Source organism: Peromyscus californicus, unplaced genomic scaffold (genome assembly GCF_007827085.1).
Source record: "Peromyscus californicus insignis strain IS unplaced genomic scaffold, ASM782708v3 Scaffold_23__1_contigs__length_62951481, whole genome shotgun sequence".
NCBI lineage: Eukaryota > Metazoa > Chordata > Mammalia > Rodentia > Cricetidae > Peromyscus > Peromyscus californicus.
The window spans coordinates 6,122,252-6,140,593 of record NW_026294534.1 but is presented as its reverse complement, the minus strand read 5'-3'; the positions used below and the strand labels follow the sequence as shown (position 1 = coordinate 6,140,593).

The 18,342-nt window shown below is 48.4% G+C and overlaps 1 protein-coding gene across 2 annotated transcripts in view; it reads left to right on the top strand.

Annotated features, from left to right (window-relative positions):
• Col4a1 (collagen type IV alpha 1 chain) overlaps window positions 1-14,419 on the top strand; it is a 123,928-nt gene extending 109,509 nt beyond the window's left edge. Inside the window, exons 44-52 of one of the 2 annotated variants that reach the window (XR_008221367.1) lie at window positions 524-596; window positions 2,143-2,214; window positions 2,739-2,867; window positions 4,247-4,345; window positions 5,272-5,484; window positions 6,308-6,485; window positions 8,413-8,429; window positions 9,942-10,056; window positions 11,210-11,324. Coding sequence is in view for 1 of the 2 variants with exons in the window: in XM_052751638.1 (XP_052607598.1) it covers window positions 524-596; window positions 2,143-2,214; window positions 2,739-2,867; window positions 4,247-4,345; window positions 5,272-5,484; window positions 6,308-6,485; window positions 9,942-10,056; window positions 11,210-11,382; window positions 12,979-13,060 (1,134 nt within the window). In the remaining variant the exon portion in view is untranslated. Of the gene's footprint in view, window positions 1-523; window positions 597-2,142; window positions 2,215-2,738; window positions 2,868-4,246; window positions 4,346-5,271; window positions 5,485-6,307; window positions 6,486-8,412; window positions 8,430-9,941; window positions 10,057-11,209; window positions 11,383-12,978 lie in introns of those variants that run through there. The other variant, XM_052751638.1, reaches the window with a different exon arrangement.
• Window positions 14,420-18,342: the final 3,923 nt, after the last annotated feature.

The following is an 18,342-nucleotide window of genomic DNA, read 5'->3' as shown; positions in this document are numbered from 1 at the left end:
AATAGCAAAGAGATGAGCCAATATTCTTGAGTATATGTTACATACACTTAAGTATAGTCGTATTACAAAGGAAACTTGTCCTTCTTTAGTATTTTTAAATGTTTTTTCCATCACTAAAATCATAATTCACATGAGACATGAAACTGATTCCAAAGAGCAGTCACTACTCTTTGATGGTTAGGGGAAGTTTACAGGAGGGGGTGTGGTCCTTATGGCACTGGGTTTGTCTCTATGGCAAGTGTCCGTGGTGTTCTGGCTGTGTTCATGGCATCATGCTGCTGGCTGGAGACAGTGGTTATAGGATTGAAGGAACTTACTGTGTATATGGACTAGAAGAGGAAGACCAGGGAACCAGTGTTGCAATATCCTCTCCTCATGTTACGTCATTTAAGGAATCATAAGACCCCATCAGTTCACAAACCCCTGTGCAGAACATGGAGGGCTTTCCACCTGGCAGTGTCCTCAGGAACTGACCACGGGTATCCTGAACCACCTCCAGCTCACACTTCCTTTGTGCATCTAGGGCATTGGCGGATCTCCAGGGATCACAGGTTCAAAGGGAGATATGGGACCCCCAGGAGTTCCTGGATTCCAAGGTAAGACACTGAAGTCTGAGCCTGCTAGCCTTGCTGTCGAGGGCATGCTGTTCCAAGGCCTTCTGGGCACACATGCTCCAATATTCAGATGCCAGCATGGCCTCAGCAAGAGATAATGCTGTTTTCAAGTTAAAAATGCAGTAAATTTCCCTGTTTTTGAGACAAGGTCTTGCTGTTACAGGCTGACCTTAAGCTTATGGAAACACTCCTGCCTCAGCCCCTGAGTGCTGGGATTCTAGCTGTTTACTACTGCTGCCAGCTAAAAATGACCTTTCTATGTGGCGTGGATGGCTGACTAAAGGCATTCTGATTTTCTTAATTAAGAACCAGTGGACCACATATGCCTCAGTCACTTGAGTCTCGACAAGAAGTTGTATATTGTTGGTTGTTTTTACTTTTTGCTCTTTTGGCTCTTTTGGGGGGCCCACCACCCAGCTCCCAAATAAATCACATATGGAGGCTTATCTTAATTATAAATGCCCAGCCTTAGCTTGGCTTGTTTCTTGCCAGCTTTTCTTAACCTTGATTATCCCATTTTTCTTTCTTTCTTTCTTTCTTTCTTTCTTTCTTCTTTCTTTCTTTCTTTCTTTCTTTCTTTCTTTCTTTCTTTCTTTCTTTCTTTCTTTCTTCTCTCTCTCTCTCTCTCTCTCTCTCTCCCCCTCCCTCCCTCCCTCCCTCCCTCTCTCTCTCTCTCTCTCTCTCTCTCTCTCTCTCTCTCTCTCTTTCTTTCTTTCTCTCTTTCTCTGTTGCTGGCTGTGTAGCTGGGTGGCTGGCCCCTGGCATCCTCCTCCTTCTCTCACTCCTTGATCTCTTTCTTTTATCTTCCTTTCCTCCCAGATTTCTCCTTCTCTTTATTCTTTCTGCCTGCCAGCCCCACCTATCCTCTCTCCTGCCTCGCTATTGGCCGTTCAGCTCTTTATTAGACCAATCAGGTGTTTTAGACAGGCACAGTAACACAGCTTCACAGAGTTAAACAAATGCAACATAAAAGAATGCAGCACATCTTTGCATCATTAAACCAATGTTCCACCGCATAAACGAATGTAACACACCTTAGAATAATGTTCCACAACAGTTGTGGCTTTGAGTTATTCATTAGTTTATCAGTGCAGTCAGCAGACATGTTCTGGGTGCTAGCAGTGACTCTACAGGTGTCTTTGGTCTGTCAGACAAATTGTGACCACAGACTCCCTCTTGTGCCCCTGCCCTGATCGTCATTACCTAAGAGTGGCTGCTTATAAAAGGATGGCTTCCGTCTCTGGAAAGAAAAGTTTTATGAGCTACTGTAGCTGAAAGAATAGCATGTTTTCTTCCCTGGAGATAAATGGGAACGTGTTCACTGTGTGTGTATGCACACATGATGTATGCTTGCATATGTGCATGTCTGCATGCACATTCGGGGATGCCATGGTGTGTATATTTTTGCACATATACTGTGCCTGCATATGCATACACACATGTTTGTGTATACGTGTGAGTATGCACTCCTATGTTCTTGCATATGGTTGAAAGCTCTGTGCAGTGACAATGTCCTTTCCCCACCCAGGTCAGAAAGGTCTTCCTGGCCTACAGGGAGTGAAAGGAGACCAGGGAGATCAAGGCATACCCGGCCCCAAAGGTAGGTGAATTGTTAGTGCGCCAGACTTGATCGATGACCCAGAGAGATGCAGATGCCACCAAACACGAGTGGAAATGGGGACGAGAAACTCTTGTGGGCTGCTGCTGGAGTTTTCAGCTGACCTGTCTTGATAGCGGAATTGTTCAGTGTGACTCAGAGTCCAGGGGAGCGGAGAGGGGCGTTTGCTGAACCACCATGTGTTGGGGATCCAGCGTGTTGCATAGGCTTCGACATCACAGACTGACACCAGCCTCTTAGAGTCAGGACGGAACAAAATCCCCCTCTGCCACTCACCCTGCCGACTCCGATGGCTTGTGCTGTATCCACGGTGTCAGGAGAGGGCAGGGTGCCAGCTCTTGGTCTCCAGCGTGGACTGGAGCCCGGGGTTGAGAGCTCAGGCTTAGTTAAGCAAGAACGCTGTAATACATATTGAACGTGTGTTTGTGGATGGGACAGTGGCTGCCAAAGCTGCTTTTGATCACCCTGCTGACACTGAACTGATCCTCTGCCTGCCATTCCCACAGGTCTCCAAGGTCCCCCAGGTCCCCCAGGTCCATATGATGTCATCAAAGGAGAACCAGGGCTCCCTGGTCCAGAGGGTCCCCCTGGTCTAAAAGGGCTCCAAGGACCACCAGGGCCAAAAGGACAGCAAGGTGAGGCCTCGGGTTGTGTGGGCGCCCGGGTGTCTGTGTGGGGTTTCCTACCACCTATGTTCTAAGACCAAGAGTCTGAATTGTGGTTGATTATACAAACATGTTTAAAGTGTACCAGACATAGTAATAAAGGTTTTGAAAGGAACCTTCCCCAACCACACCCCACCCCTCCCCCCGCCCCCCCCCCCACATGAAAGCAAGCCAAAATACAGGAAAACCACAGGCTTTTACAACTCAGCATATCTCGGCTTAGTTAGAAACATCCAGGGCTGGAGAGATGGCTTAGTGGTTAAGTGCACTGGCTGCTCTTCCAAAGGTCCTGAGTTCAATTCTCAGCAACCACATGGTGGCTCACAGCCATCTGTAATGAGATCTGGCGCTCTCTTCTGGCCAGCAGGCATACATGCAGACAGAACACTGTATATATAATAAATAAATTTAAAAAAAAAAAAGAAAAGAAACATCCAGAACCTTGTGTGGCAGGGTAGCAGGCAGGGTGGAGCATCAGGCTCCTGTGGGCTCCTGGGATGGCTGCTCTCCTAGCAACCGGCAAGTGTCTGTGAGTGAAGGCCTTGTGGTTCCTTCCCTGTGTTCCCAGCACACCCACCCCCGGGTGCTGGCTGTTACCCGGCCATTCCTGTTTCAGGAGCTGGGGGGTCAGGGGTGGGCAGAGAGCAGAGGCGTTGAAGGCAGTGTCCAGGAAAAGTTAAACTTCAAGCTGCTTATGAGTGAGTTAACTGTACACGTGAAAACAGAAAACTGTCCCATCAGCTTTCTGTGGCCTCAACACTGAGACTCTAGACCAGTGGTTCTCAGTCTTCCTGATGCTGCGACCCTTTAATACAGTTCCCCATGCTGTGGCGACCCCAACCATAAAACTATTCCATTGCTGCTTCATAATGGTTTCGCTACTGTTGTGAATCATAATGTAGATTTCTGATATGTGACCCTGTTGGGGTCCTGACCCACAGGTTGAGAACCACTGCTCTAGAGCATAGCGAGAGGGGAGGTTAGGCTTACCCCCCCCATCCCCCTTACTTGGCCTTTTCCAGGTCTGGCTGCCACATAACAGCCACAGGAAGCTTGGGGGAGCTCAGGGGACATTTGAGGGACAGAGTTGGGGCAATACCCCCCACGTGTGTAGTATGCCAGCTAAGACTCCAGCAGGGGGAGCCCTGGGCTCTGCAGGAAGCAGCGGGGTCCACCCAGGCCGTGATGGGCTGCCAGAATCCATAGGCCACTCAGGCACACCTTCTCACCAGCGGTCCAGGCCCTGTGCTTGCTTCCCAAAGATGAAAAATAACCTTCCAGAAGGGAAGAAAGAGGGACAGCTTGCTGCTCACCAGACAAGCTCACAAATTCGTCTCCCTCTCCTGCAGGTGTGACAGGCTCAGTGGGCTTGCCTGGACCCCCAGGTGTCCCTGGGTTTGATGGCGCCCCTGGCCAGAAAGGAGAGACTGGACCCTTTGGACCTCCTGGTAGGTCTTTACAGCAGAAACAATAGATCGAGGTCTGAGAAACCTCAAAAGGAAGTTTAAGTAGTATTGACAGGCTACCAAGGAAGCCCGCCTCGTAGAAGAGATGGGCTCAGGGCGGAGGGTGGGGGGTGGGGGTGGAGGGGTGAGGGTGGGGGTGTGGGGGGAGAGGGGGGCGCCGGGAGCTGAGACTTGTTTTCTACATAGTGATGGAGATGAGCTGAGATGTGTGCTTTCCAGAGCAGCCAAGAGGGTGCAAGAGGGTGGGCCCCTGTGGCTTCCCAACAACACGGTGTTCTGCGGCTACAGAAATGCTGTGGAGCCACAGCTAGTGGAAAGTAGAATTGAAAAATAATCATGTCAGTGTTTTTCTCAAGGCCACTGGCATGGGACAAACTTCATGGGAAGCAGAAATTAGATGACTAACTCACAGTGATGTGGTGCTGAGCCTAGGTGTCCCCTAGCAAAGAGCACAGCCCTGCAGCCCTGGGGCAGTGTGAGGTGTGACTGTCCCAGGGAATGCAGGACCTGGTGCCTGAGTCTGTTTTACTCCGGCTTTCAGATGAGGGTAAAGCTGTTTGAATGATTCTGTAGTGACCCCCACTTTGAGGAGCCCGGGATTCCTTATGAATGGAGCAGTGGAGTTAGAGCGCAGGCTACTTCATTTACTCACTGAAGGGTGTGTCCCTTGCCACACACTGGGCTCATAAAGCCATGCCAAGGCGGAATGTGGAGGAGACAGGAAGGCCCCCGGGAGGAGGCCTGTGTTATTTAGTTTCACTCTTCCTTAGCATTTGTTTTGTGCCGTGAGAGGTCAGATGCTCCTGATGCTTTCAGGTGATGCAGACAGCTGAAGTTCTTTGGAAATGGATTCTGGGGGCTTTGGAGGGGACTGAATGGTAACTGAGGCATTGATTTGTCTTCTACAGGTCCGAGAGGGTTTCCTGGTCCACCAGGCCCTGATGGGCTGCCAGGATCCATGGGTCCCCCAGGTACCCCATCTGTGGACCATGGCTTCCTTGTGACCAGGCATAGTCAGACAACAGATGATCCACTGTGTCCTCCGGGGACCAAAATTCTTTACCACGGGTACTCTCTGCTCTATGTGCAGGGCAACGAGCGGGCCCACGGGCAGGACTTGGGTAAGATGCAGTTCTTTCCCTGTGTGATATGTGGTGGGTTCCCAACTCGATACACGGTGTCCTGGTCTCTGCCACAGTGTGGAGGGCCAGAGAGGCAGTGTCTCCTGAGGAGGGCTGCTCCATCTCCCTTCACCCTCACACAATGACCCCTTAGTTCAGCAGCTTCTCTTTGTCTTTTGAGAAGCCATGAGGGCTGATTCCTTGGCTATGTTGAAATTGATAAAAGGTCAGCCCTCACTTCTGTATCAAGTACAGTCAGGGTTCCTGTAGTGGCGTACCTAGCCGTTTGTAGTTTTCTTAAGAATAGGGCTGCTTACTGGCTGCTCCTCTAGAAATGCACCCTGTTATTCTGATGGAGGCTCTGTCCTGCGTCTTCTGTCCTGCAACCCCGACCCAAGTTCCTTTGGTTCATCAGGAAGCCATATGTCTGCCCATTGTCTTCAGCTGCTCCCGGGACCCTCCACCGAGTTACACCCTAGTGTTGTGTGCTTGTGACACAGCTGAAAGAAGGTAGAACCACGGTGGCCGTGGGACCCACAGTGACAGCCCACCCTGCAGCCACCCAACATTCCTCCTACAACACTGCCTCTGTTGGTGAACAGGGCGTGTTTCCTTCCCTCAAGCACGTCTGCGTGGCTCTTTACCATTCTCTTTTTGCCCCATCTCATCCGCCCCTCACTCACCATCATCCTAGTCTACTCTGTTTGCTTCCTTCTTTCTGACGAGAATGTCAAGTGTCAGTTTCCGCCGCGGGGGTGCTGTCGGTCCAATGTGAGGACCGGACCGCAGGCTCTCACTTCGCCCTGTGTTCTCTCCGGTCCAGGCACGGCCGGCAGCTGTCTGCGCAAGTTCAGCACGATGCCTTTCCTCTTCTGCAACATCAACAACGTCTGCAACTTCGCCTCCAGGAACGACTACTCCTACTGGCTGTCCACGCCAGAGCCCATGCCCATGTCCATGGCGCCCATCTCTGGGGACAACATCCGGCCCTTCATTAGCAGGTGAGCTCAGCATTCACAGGGGCTCATGCAAAATTAAATAAGGAGCAGCTGTCTGTATTTGGCCTTGAACTTACAGAGACCCACCTGCTTCTGCCTTCCTGGTGCTGGGGTAAAAGGCATGCACCACCATGCTCTCTTTTGCTTTTTAAAAAACATATTTTGTGTGTGTGTGTGCGCGCGTGCGCGCATATGTGCACGCACATGAGTGGTGTCCTTATAGCCAGAGGATCAGATCCCCCCTGGAGCTGGAGTTACAGGTGGTTGTGAGTCCCCTGGAATGAGTGCTGGGAACCTCTCTCGGGTTCTTTGCGTGTTCTCAGCCACAGTAAACCATCTCTCCAGCTCCCAAATGCCCTTCTTTTTAAAGGATGAATCATGACCCGTTGAATGGGTGCACATTGCATTTCATTTACCTCCATATCCACAGCTCACCTGTCAGCGGTTATCGGGGTTGACTGTTCACTGACTAAGGGCACTCGGAGTGTGGGTGTTCACACCTAAGGGCACTCTGAGTGTGGATGTTCACACCTGAGGCACTCGGAGTGTGGGTGTTTATACCTGAGGGCACTCAGAATGTGGGTGTTCACACCTGAGGGCACTCGGAGTGTGGGTGTTTACACCTGAGGGCACTCGGAGTGTGGGTGTTGACACCTAAGGTCACTCAGAGTGTGGGTGTTCACACCTAAGGTCACTCAGAGTGTGCATGTTCACACCTAAGGGCACTTGGAGTGTGGTGTTCACACCTAACCTCTTGCCTTTCGTCCTTCTGCTGCGTCTAGAATTGGAATTTCTGAGTCATACATTGGTGCTATTTTTAAGTGTTTGGGAAACTTCCTCCCTGTTTTTCTACGCGGCTGTGCCCTTGGCATTTTGACATTCCCACCAGTCCTACACAAGGGATCTCTCCCCTTCCTCCATCTCCTCACCGATGCTTGCCATTTTCTGTTGTATTTTTTATGGTAGTGAAATGAAGCCCAAGGAACTGTAGTTATTGAATATATATGACTCATCTGCTTATGTAGTGTTTGTGCATAAAAAATTATACAGATTTATGTCACTCAAATATATGCATGATCCCCCGAACCACAGAATTAATTATGCAATAACAAAGATCCATCTCACATTCCCTTTTACTCCATCAAATTTTGCCCCCTTGAGGCAGTGTTACACCCATTGGGAATGCATAGGTCTCTGGCTGAGTGATTCCTAAATTAAGCTTGTCCTTGCTGACATCTGGAGTGTGTTCAGTTCAAGAGCTTGCCTGGTGGGAAGTAAGACAGGAAGCTTTATGAGTGAGAAGTGTGAGCTGTCCTATTTTTGTCCATTTCCATCAAATTAGAAGTCGGCTGTTCAGCTGTTACTGAAACCTAACAGAAACACGGAAATGGACAGACGTCATAAAGAGTTTACTTTATTGACGACAGCAAGACTGAGAAGTCGGGGGTTTTCCTTAGGAGTTTAGGAGAGCACCAGGCGTTTCCAGATTCCCGTTTGAGGCAGGTCTCAATATACAGCCCAGGCTGGCCTTGAACTTGAGATCTTCATGCCTCAGCTTCTTACGTGCTGGGATGCTGGGTCTACCCCACCATGTTTGGATCTCCACAATCCCTCAAAACCCACAAGCACAAAGACAGCCTGGCAGCTCTACCAGAGGGTATTGGAGAGCAGAACCACAGGCTCTCTATGATTGTGCACTGAAGTCCCTCGAGACTGCCTTTCTTATTTTTATCTTTTGGAGCTATCAGAAAATTAATTTTATAGGTCTTAGGCTGGAGAATGTCATTTGTTACATTTCAAGGGTACATAGAGCACACAACACTACACACACACACACACACACACACACACACACACGTGTGGTCTGCTGCCCAGGGTGTGCTAAAGGCCCAAGAAAGAGAATTAACTTTTTGTGTGGTTTTCTTTTTAGCTTTCCTTGGAAAACAGGTAGAAAATGATTATCATTTATGTTTCTTGATTACTTTTGGAATGACATCCATGCTGGTCTTGATTTGGTTGCAGATCTGGGGAAGTGTGTATCTGTGGATGTGTGTCTTCACGGGGCCCTCCTGGTTCTATGAGCACACTTGAAATGCCAGACTTGTTTCAGTGTCTCAGGACTCAACATTCCAGGGCCCCTGTGTCCCTGCAGCTTGAGGGGCCCTCCAGGTCTCACATGGTCCTTTATCCACACATGTCTCTCTGATTCCCTGTTGTAGTGACATGGCCCTCTCCTCGGGGCTGAGAGTTACTTTGATGGTTTCCAGCTACGTCTCAGGACTTCCAGGTTCCTTTTTTCCCATGGGAAGGCCCAAAAAACATCATTTTAGAAACACTGACACAAATCTTTCCTTTTGAGTTTTGAGCCACGAAGGTGGGAGCTCTTGTCTTTGTCCCATTGGCCACAATTTCTGAGTACTTCCTCTGGCTTTCTTCAGACAGGAGTGACGATAAAGCCACAGTTTAATCACCTGAGGTTGGAGAGCAAGGGACGCTGCAGGTGGCCTGGGCTGTAACACTAGCCATGGCTCTAGTGTCTTCATAAATACAGGGAATGGGGCCACTGACAGCCCGCTGGGTCTTCAACACCACCTTCCCTGGCCACCCTTCTGGAGGGCAGGGATGCCCTCTATTTGGCCATCTAAAGTGCCCCCCCCCCAGCACTGAGACATCCTGGGAAGGGGGGCACTTCTACCAGCTGTCCTGTTTCCGTGCCTGAGAAGCAGATGGCAGCAGACGGGCCAGGCGATCTCAATTCCAGTGGCTGGTGTTTAATGGAACCTATTAATTCATCTGCATTTGTGTGAATAAAGTAGAAAGCATAGGAAGTGTGTGGACGCACGTGGACACACACACACACACACACACACACACCCCCCCCACAGAAAATGGAATGACTAATCCAGCCGCCCGCCCACTCCCCGTCCATCCGTATGCAGAACTTGCTGTAATTATTCACACGTTTGTTCTCATTTAGCAGCGTGGCTAACACTCTCTTCACTCTGTGACTGGAATGTAATTATTTTGCTGCTGCTGTTTGTGTTTTTTAAGCATGGCACTCCTCCCTCACCATCCGGTGCTCCCTCACCATCCGGTGCTCCCTCACCATCCGGTGCTCCCTCATTTGGGCGAGCTTTAGAACACTGGATGCCCCTACTGTTTCTGTCTGCCCTGGGGTGCCGTGTCATGGCTGGGCTTGAGCCAGCCTGGCACAGGAGGAACCTTGTCTTGGGGAGGGACCCGGTCAGTGCTTCCCTCTGCCTCCTTTTAAGACCTGGCCTCCCCATCTTTCTTCTTTTAGAATAGAAGCAACTGTTTTGAATTGAATGTTTTAGGACAGGGATGGGAGCCACGCCCCCCCCCCCAACTGGACCAGGAGAAAGAGGGAGAGAGCGCAGGGGGCGGGGCTGTCCCCAGGTCCCACCCACGCTGAACGCCTGCTCCCTCCTCCCCTCCCAGGTGTGCAGTGTGCGAAGCGCCCGCCATGGTGATGGCGGTGCACAGTCAGACCATTCAGATCCCGCCATGCCCCAACGGTTGGTCCTCACTGTGGATTGGCTACTCCTTCGTGATGGTGAGTATCGAGGAGACTTCACTTCCCTGGAAGGGCTCCCACTAACGCCTGTTAGCTCCTCTGTCCCTCCAAGTTTCCTCGATCATCCCCATTGAGCATAGCTTGGAGCCTGGCTTCTTCTCCAGGGCTCCCTGCTCCTCCATGTGGGAAGTTGCTACCTGCCATGAGCAGGGAGCTTCTAGTGTGTGGAAGCTCCACAGCCGTGTGGCCAGCACCCAAAGCCTGACCAGCTCCTCCAGTGTGTTATTAACTCACAGGAGTGCCTGAGATAAGAGGGAACATGGGTATTACCGGGAGCTTGTGCTTCTTCAGTCACAGCAGTGGCCAGGAGGACAATCCTCTTGGATAATTCTCAGGCTGTACCCTGGGCAGTGAGGCTCACTCCCCTATCCTCCCAGGTTAATACCCAGAATGCACCCTGGCCAGGGAGGCTTACTCCTCTATCCTCCCAGGTTAATACCCAGAATGCACCCTGGCCAGGGAGGCTCACTCCTCTGTCCTCCCAGGTTAATACCCAGAATGCACCCTGGCCAGGGAGGCTCTCTTATCATCACCTGCCTGTTTTCAGATGTTTCTTGGCCCCTTGCATTCTTTCTCTTGAAAAGATAATTATTACAGGGACAATTCCCTGTGTGGAGAGCTCATTATAGCTTATTCCATTTTATCACCACACTGAAAAATATTGATTAAATGCACACAAGTCCTGAACTAGTAAGAAAATGGGTAAGAATTTACCAACCTCAAATAAGCGACCCTACACGGACATCGTTGTCATTCTCTTTAAAATCCCTGGGGCAGAACCAAGTTGTTGGTTTGACCTACAACTTAACATTCATTAGCCTTGTTATTTGACATGAAAAGGACTTCCTGATTGCTTTCTGAGAAAGCTGGGTGCTCTTCTCCCCCTCGGAGGAGCTGATGTCCGGTTTCTGGGATTGTGTAGGCCCGAGTACCCCAACCTTGCCTGCAGGCCTGGATGGTGGACCATCATGGGTATTGAGCAGGTGTTTGGGCCCAGAGTTTGTGAGCCTGGGGAGCAGGTAGGGGAACTTGGAACTTCACTGAGGAGACACTGGCTCCTTCCTAGGGACAGTGACTCTCTCTCTCTCTCTGGGTGATGAAACCTCAGACTCATGCCTTGTTTGTCCCACAGCATACCAGTGCTGGTGCTGAAGGTTCTGGCCAAGCCCTTGCGTCCCCTGGGTCCTGTCTGGAAGAGTTTAGAAGCGCTCCATTCATCGAGTGCCATGGCCGAGGAACATGCAATTACTATGCAAATGCTTACAGCTTTTGGCTCGCCACCATAGAGAGAAGCGAGATGTTCAAGTAAGTCAGAATGACCCTCTGCTGGAGGGCTCTTGTCTCTCTTTTTTATTTCCTGTGATCCATCGAGTCAGAGTCTGTTCTGTGTGGGCAGATGACCCATCTGATTTTCAAAGGGGAACCAAGGTGATAGGCTTGATTCTGTGTGTTGGGGAGCAGAGAAAGAAAAGAGGTCATTTGCCGTGTTTGTAGATGAGTGTGCTAAAATGTTATAAAAAGCAGCTGAAATCTTCAAACAGCAGGGGAAACATTGTATCCTCAGTAGCCAGGGAGGAGGGCGGGCCACTCATCCCTGGGGTGTTTACATGGTGGGTGCAGGGTATGTGGAAGGGACATTCTAAGGAACTTGACAGAAGACTTTTTTTTAGACGTGTGTGAATAAAAATTCCTTTCAACACAAATATTACTGAAATGAAGATTCATCTGAAAACAATGGTCCTGGGGCTGCCGAGTCTGTTGAGGTTAATCTGGTCCCTCTCCAGTGGTCAGGAGCACGTTATGCTCCTCCATCCTCCGTCACGTGTCAGCAGGAGCAGATGCAGGTGGCTGATGGGACAGGGGAAGCCTCTTCCTGCTCCTCCGTAGATGAGGCTGCTGTCTCCTGCAGACAAGCCTGTCTGTCTGCTCAGCCGTGAGGAGCTCTGCAGTCATCTTGTCTTTCAGATTAGGTCATTCTTTGCTAAACACCCCAAAGTATCATGTTCTTGACGGCTAGTTTACAGGAAAATGTCAGCTGTGCAAACACAGTCTAGACTGTGCTCCTTACCCCTCAGCTTGGGGAGGGCTTCCTCATAAGGTTAGTAGCCGAAAATGGGATTTTTTTTTTTTTTTTTTGCTTTGAAACAGCCCCCTGGTTATAATGAACCAAAATGCCTCCTTAAACAAAATTAGATAAGATCTTTTTTTTTTAAGCTAGAATTTACTAGAGTAAGCTCCTTCAAGTTCAGGACAAGAAGCTCTTACGTGTGGTGAACTACATTTAGTAGAATTTGATGAGTACCAATCAGAGTTGAGATTTTTACCTTTCCACTGACTCAAATAAGGTAGAATTTCTAGGGTCAAGACAAGCCTCAGCTGCTAAATGTGCCCCTCTTTGGCTTCGCCTCAGGCCGTGTGTATCTAGACACCTACGGGGTCATGGGCACGTTTCAGTTATGAATGATGTCCGTTCATTATTCCAGGTCTGCCACTTACCCCGTCATCCAACAAAACTGAACGAGCACTCACTGTTGGTTAAATGTGGTGGAGAAAATATTCCTCCATACCCCGGAGAGGCTCTAATCCACCGGAGACCATGAAAAGCTAATTATAGTGCAAAGCATAGGATGGTCCTGTGGCTGAGAGGTGACCTCAGCTGGGCTCATGTGTGCAGATGATATCCAAAACGTTCCCCTGTTGTGGAACCACGGTCCCGGGTCCTGGTGTGCGCCTGCTCAGAGTTCAGGTGGACAGCGGTTGCTCGTTGTCATCCGTGTGGACGGGTGTGGTATCTCTGGTCCCTGAGGTGTCACCGGGCTTGGGAAAAGTGCCTGGGGAATGTCCCCGAGTTTCCGGTGGTTCACAAGTCGATGCTGATGGCGTAACTCCGTTGTGTTCCAGGAAGCCCACGCCGTCCACCTTGAAGGCAGGGGAGCTTCGCACTCACGTCAGCCGCTGCCAAGTGTGCATGAGAAGAACCTAAGGAGGCCCGCCTCTGCCGCCGTCACAACATGGTGCTACTCCCTCCTCGTCCTCTCCTCCCTCCCGTTTTATTTTTTAACAGCAATGAACCCTAGAATTATACCCCATGTACCTCACTGTCCACTATGAAAACCATAAAGTGCCTTATAGGGATTTGCGTAACTAACACACCCTGCTTCGTTGGCTTCTGTTTGCTGAAGGAGAAGGACAGACAGCGATAAGCTTTCCATAGTGGCACATACCTACCAAATGGCACTCATGATCAAATAAAAAAATGAATTGCCTTTTGCAATCCAGTGCACTGATGTGTGAGGTGAGAACTCCATAAGAAACCCAAGGTGCTACGGGTACACGGTACCCTCCAGACAGCCCACAGCCCGTTTCAACCTGTCGCCCCCAGATGTGAGCGTCTGTCTCTACCGCTGTCTAGTGTTTCCAAATCAGGTCCCCTCGATGGTCTGTGCAAAGAGCAGGTCAAGGAAACTGGTTTCTTCCACCCTTTACATGGAATTCCATCTTTTCAGCCCCAAACACCAACTTATGCCCTGTGTGGTACTACGCAGCTGCTTTTGTGGAAGTCATGGCTTTCCTGTGGAATAAAGATGGTCCAAAGGTAGACAGAAAATAAATATATATATATGTATTAGTAATTTATATAGATGTCGGCAATTAGGCAGGTCAAGTTCCAGTGTAGAGCCCGTTGTTAAATAAAGCATGCTTCGTTCTCCTCTCTCGAAGACTGTGCTGTTCCTTCACAGGGTCTCCAACACCAGACCACCAAATGTGAAACACCAGCTTTCCTCATTGACTCCCAAACCAAAGAAGGTGTTATTGCCAAAGCCAAACTCATTCCTAAACATGGTGTCTACGCTCATGAGCCCTGGGCTTGGGCGCTTACGGCTGTTACTCTGTTCGGAGTATTTTCAGGGTTTTAAACACTAACCACAGACTGAATGACTCACTTCCCAGAGCGATGACAGCCAAGGCCTTCGTTAGCATCCCTCATCCTGCATCCCGGCAGCATTTCACACCTGAGCACACACAGGCCACTTCTCAGGAGCTGCTGTTGTCACAGCTCCTGCAGGGAGTGAACAGGTCGCAGGAGGGCAGACTCGGACCACTATGCTTGAAGTGACATTTCACTAGAAGTTTTTCCCCCCAAAAAACGTTTTTAAGACTACTAAGGCCTTCTGTGTAATTTCTTTAAATGTGTATTTCTTAAGAATTCAAATTTGTAATAAAACTATTTGTATAAAAATGAAGCTTTTATGGATTTGTTGCTAGAACTACCATTGAAACATTAAAGGAAAAGTTACTGCACATACCGCTAATAAACCTGTAAGCTTTGCTGCGTACCTTAGATCATTTTTATTTTGTATTTGTTCAAACAAGAGTCCTGGACTGGGGGTAATTTATAGTGATTAACTGCAGGGAAGAGACAGCCTCCCCTTCCTTCCTCTGTCAGCCCAGGTCCCACTAGACACAAGGAAGCAGAACTTGAGCAAGCACATGAAATACAGATCCTGCCATTGAGATTGGCTCCACTGGGCCTTAGAGCAGCGGACACATTTCTGTCATAGAGGGGACTGGAGCAGAAGGTTGGATTCAAAATCATCTGAGGTGGGAAAAACAGATGTGTGCTGGAGAGATGGCCCAGTCAGAGGATGTGACTGTGGGCCTCCAGCGTGCACATAAAAAGTCAGGTGTGCCGGGCGGTGGTGGCGCACGCCTTTAATCCCAGCACTCGGGAGGCAGAGCCAGGCGGATCTCTGTGAGTTCGAGGCCAGCCTGGACTACCAAGTGAGTTCCAGGAAAGGCGCAAAGCTACACAGAGAAACCCTGTCTCGAAAAACCAAAAAAAAAAAAAAGAAGTCAGGTGTGATGGTACATGCTAGTCTCCCAGCACTGGGGAGCCTGAGACAGGTGGATCTCTTTCCTGGAGCTTGCTTATGAGCCAATCTGACTGAATTGGGGAGCTCCGGGTTCAGTGGGAGACCGTCTCAAAAAATAAAAGTGACTGGAGAAGACACTGAGTGTTGACTTACAGTCTACACACACACACACACACACACACACACACACACACACAATGGTACAAAAAGAAGTTTGTTTTTTTGTGTGTGCATGTGTGTGTGACTTAAGCTTTGGCAATTTTGTGTTTTAAGACAGTGTCTCACTGTACAGGCCCCCTGGCTGGTCTGGAATTTTCCCTGTAGACCAGGCTAGCTTCGAACTCCCAGAGATCTACCTCTGCCTCCCCAGTGCTTGGATTAAAGGCGTGTGTCACCACACCCGGCAAGCTTCAGTTTAACCTGGGTTGAAATACAGTCTGCGTGGGATGGATGTGTTTTTCCGTTTTCACGAAAAGGTGAACTCAACCAGCTGTACCAAGGATGAATTAGGATAATATAGGAGAAACCTTTATATGCAAGGAAGAAACAGCATAGAGAAACACTGTGTAAAGACAAAAGAGGATAACACACTGTGAACCAAACACGGTGCCCGGAACACTAAAATTACTAGACCTGGGACACAGGGGAGGTCTGGTTTGGGTCCTCTGCCCATTTTTGACATAACTGATGGACAGAGTTCTTGGTGTTTTCCTCTGGGAGAATGGAGAAGACTATCATAGGCTCCTTGTGGCCATCACCGAGTCACTCCCCCACGGTTATATCACCAAACCCCAAGGTTTTTATAGTGCTGCGACGTTTTCAGGCTCTCCCTCTCCCCACCACCATCTGCTCTCAGAATGAGGATGGTCTTGGACATGCTTGTCAAAAATCAATTGCTTTTAGATGCATGGGAGATACAGTCAGCTTAATTTTAAAAAGATTGTGTGTGTCGTTAAGGACACCACGTAGGCTCCGTGTGGTTATCTGGTTCTCAGAAGGCTAGGGAGAGAGGCCATCATTTCTCTGCTGAGTTGATTTTGCACCTGTAATTTAACTGGTCACAGACGTGAGTTTATCTTGGGGATTATTTACTCTGTTTCATCCACCTACATGACTCCACTTTCCATATCAGGTTGTCTTGATTTAGCTTCAAAGTAAATCTTTAAAAGTAAAATTTATGTGTGTGAGTGATGTGCCTGCACATGTGTACATGTGCCACACGGGTGTCTGTGCCTGTGGATGCCAGGAGAGGGCATTGAGTCCCCTGGGCATTAAAGATGATTGTGAGCCACCATTTGAATGTTAGGGATCAAAACCCATGTTCTACAAGTGCATTAAGTGCTCTTAACCACTGATCCACCTCTCCAGGCCCTGAAGAAAATCTCAAAGGCAGTTCCCGAGTGTCCTCTTACCTTGTATATATTTTCCGGAATGGTTTAGCTGACTTTAATTTCTCTGTTTTGTGTGTAAACTTGCGATGCAGCTTTGCTCAAACCCAGGAAACACTCACTAGTGCTCTGACTGGAGCCACAGCTAAATCTTAATCTGTTTGGGCAGAGTCATCACCTTTGCTGGGTGATATATATGTAATTTCAAGACAGGGTTTCTCTGTGCAACCACCCTGGCTGTCCTGGAACTTGCTCTGTAGACCAGGCTGGCCTCGAACTCACAGAGATCTGCCTGGCTCTGTCTCCCAAGTGCAGGGATTAAAGGCGTGCGCCACTGCCTGGCTAATTTTTTTACATCTTAAAGTAAGATTTACCTTTTGTTTTCAGTGTCTGTGGGTTTTTTTCTCACCATCATTTTACAGCTCTTAGTATATGGTGCTTGATGTGCTTCGTCAGATTTAAATCACTGCGTTTGAGCCGTTGTAAACAGCATCTCTAAAAACTCGGATTTTGCCTCTAGATGATCCGTCCCTGGGGGCGTCATTGATTTTTGCACACTGACCTTGATTCTATGATCTTGTTAAGTCCACTTTTTAGTTCTTGAAGAACTTTCTTTTGGGGTCTTATTCTTCACATAGGCAATTTTGTTGTCTGGAAATAAGGAAAATTTCCTTCCTTCCTTTCCATATTCTTCTCTTCCTATTGATTGATTGGTTGGTTGGTTGGTTGGTTGATTGCCCTCTGGCACTGACAAGGAAAAAACCGGAGTCTTTCGTCATTGAAAACAGTGTTGACTGTGGGGCCTTTCTCTACAGATGTTTTTGTCTCTGTGCATACCGATTGTGAGTGGGTGTTAATTCTGTCAAATGCTTTTCTGCATCAACTGTTAGGATCATATTGGCTTTCTCCTTTAGACTGTTCACATGGTTGGTGACAGCGATGGACAGTTGAATATTGAGTCGGTCTGATATTTCCACCATGAGGTCCACTCAGTTGTAGTACATTATTCTTTTTATCTGTCAAATCTTTTGTTTGCTAATATTTTATTAGGTTCTTTTTTGTGTATGCTACTCAGGAAAGCTGCTTTTAGTTTTTTCTTGTATTGTCGTGGTCTGGTTAAATTAATTTTCTTGTTGTTGTGCAGTGTGTCCATGTACCATGGCATAGAAGGACAACTTGAATGAGTCATTCTTTCCTTATGCCGTGTGGGTTCTGGGGATTGAACTCAGGTCGTCAGGCTTGGCAGCAAGCACCTTTACCTGCTGAGCCCTCTCACTGGCCCTTGGTCTGGGTTATGTATCAGAGAATGCCATTTACAAAACACACACTATACAATGTTCCCTTTTCTGTTTTCTGGAAGAGATCAACCAGAGTTGCTGCTGTTTCATCTTTGAATGTTCAGAAGAATTTGCCAAGGAAACTGTCTGGAGTCTGCAAATGCCTTTTTTGAAAGCTTTCCAATGGTGAATTCAATTTTAAATGGTTGCAGGACAATTCAGGCTCTCTGTTCTTCTCGGACGGCATGGGGAGTCTTCCTTTCACAAGGCAGCCCCTCCTGAATTACTGGATTGTCTGTGCAGAGATATTTATATAATTCCCCCACCAGCTTGTCTGTGGAGCCCACAGTGAGAACCTTTGTTTATTCCCCAATATTAAAAATTATCATTTCCATTTTTTCTTTGTCAGTATCAATATTGATTTTTTTCCATGAATGAGTTTTTGTTGTTTCGTGGGTTTTTTGTTTTGTTTTGTTTTTTGTTTTTTGTCTCTCTGCTTTCAATGTCATTGATTTGCTAGGCACAGCAGCATAAGCCTGTTAATCCCACCACCAGGGAGGCTGAGGCAGGGGGATCATGAGCTCAGGTCCTGCTTGAGTTACAGAGTGGGATCTTGATTTGAAATATTTTTCTTTGAATTTTTTTCTATTCTCTTTATTATTTCCTTTCTTACTTTGGGTTTATTCTGCTCATTTTCTGGCTTCTGCTGGAAGCTTAGATGAGCAG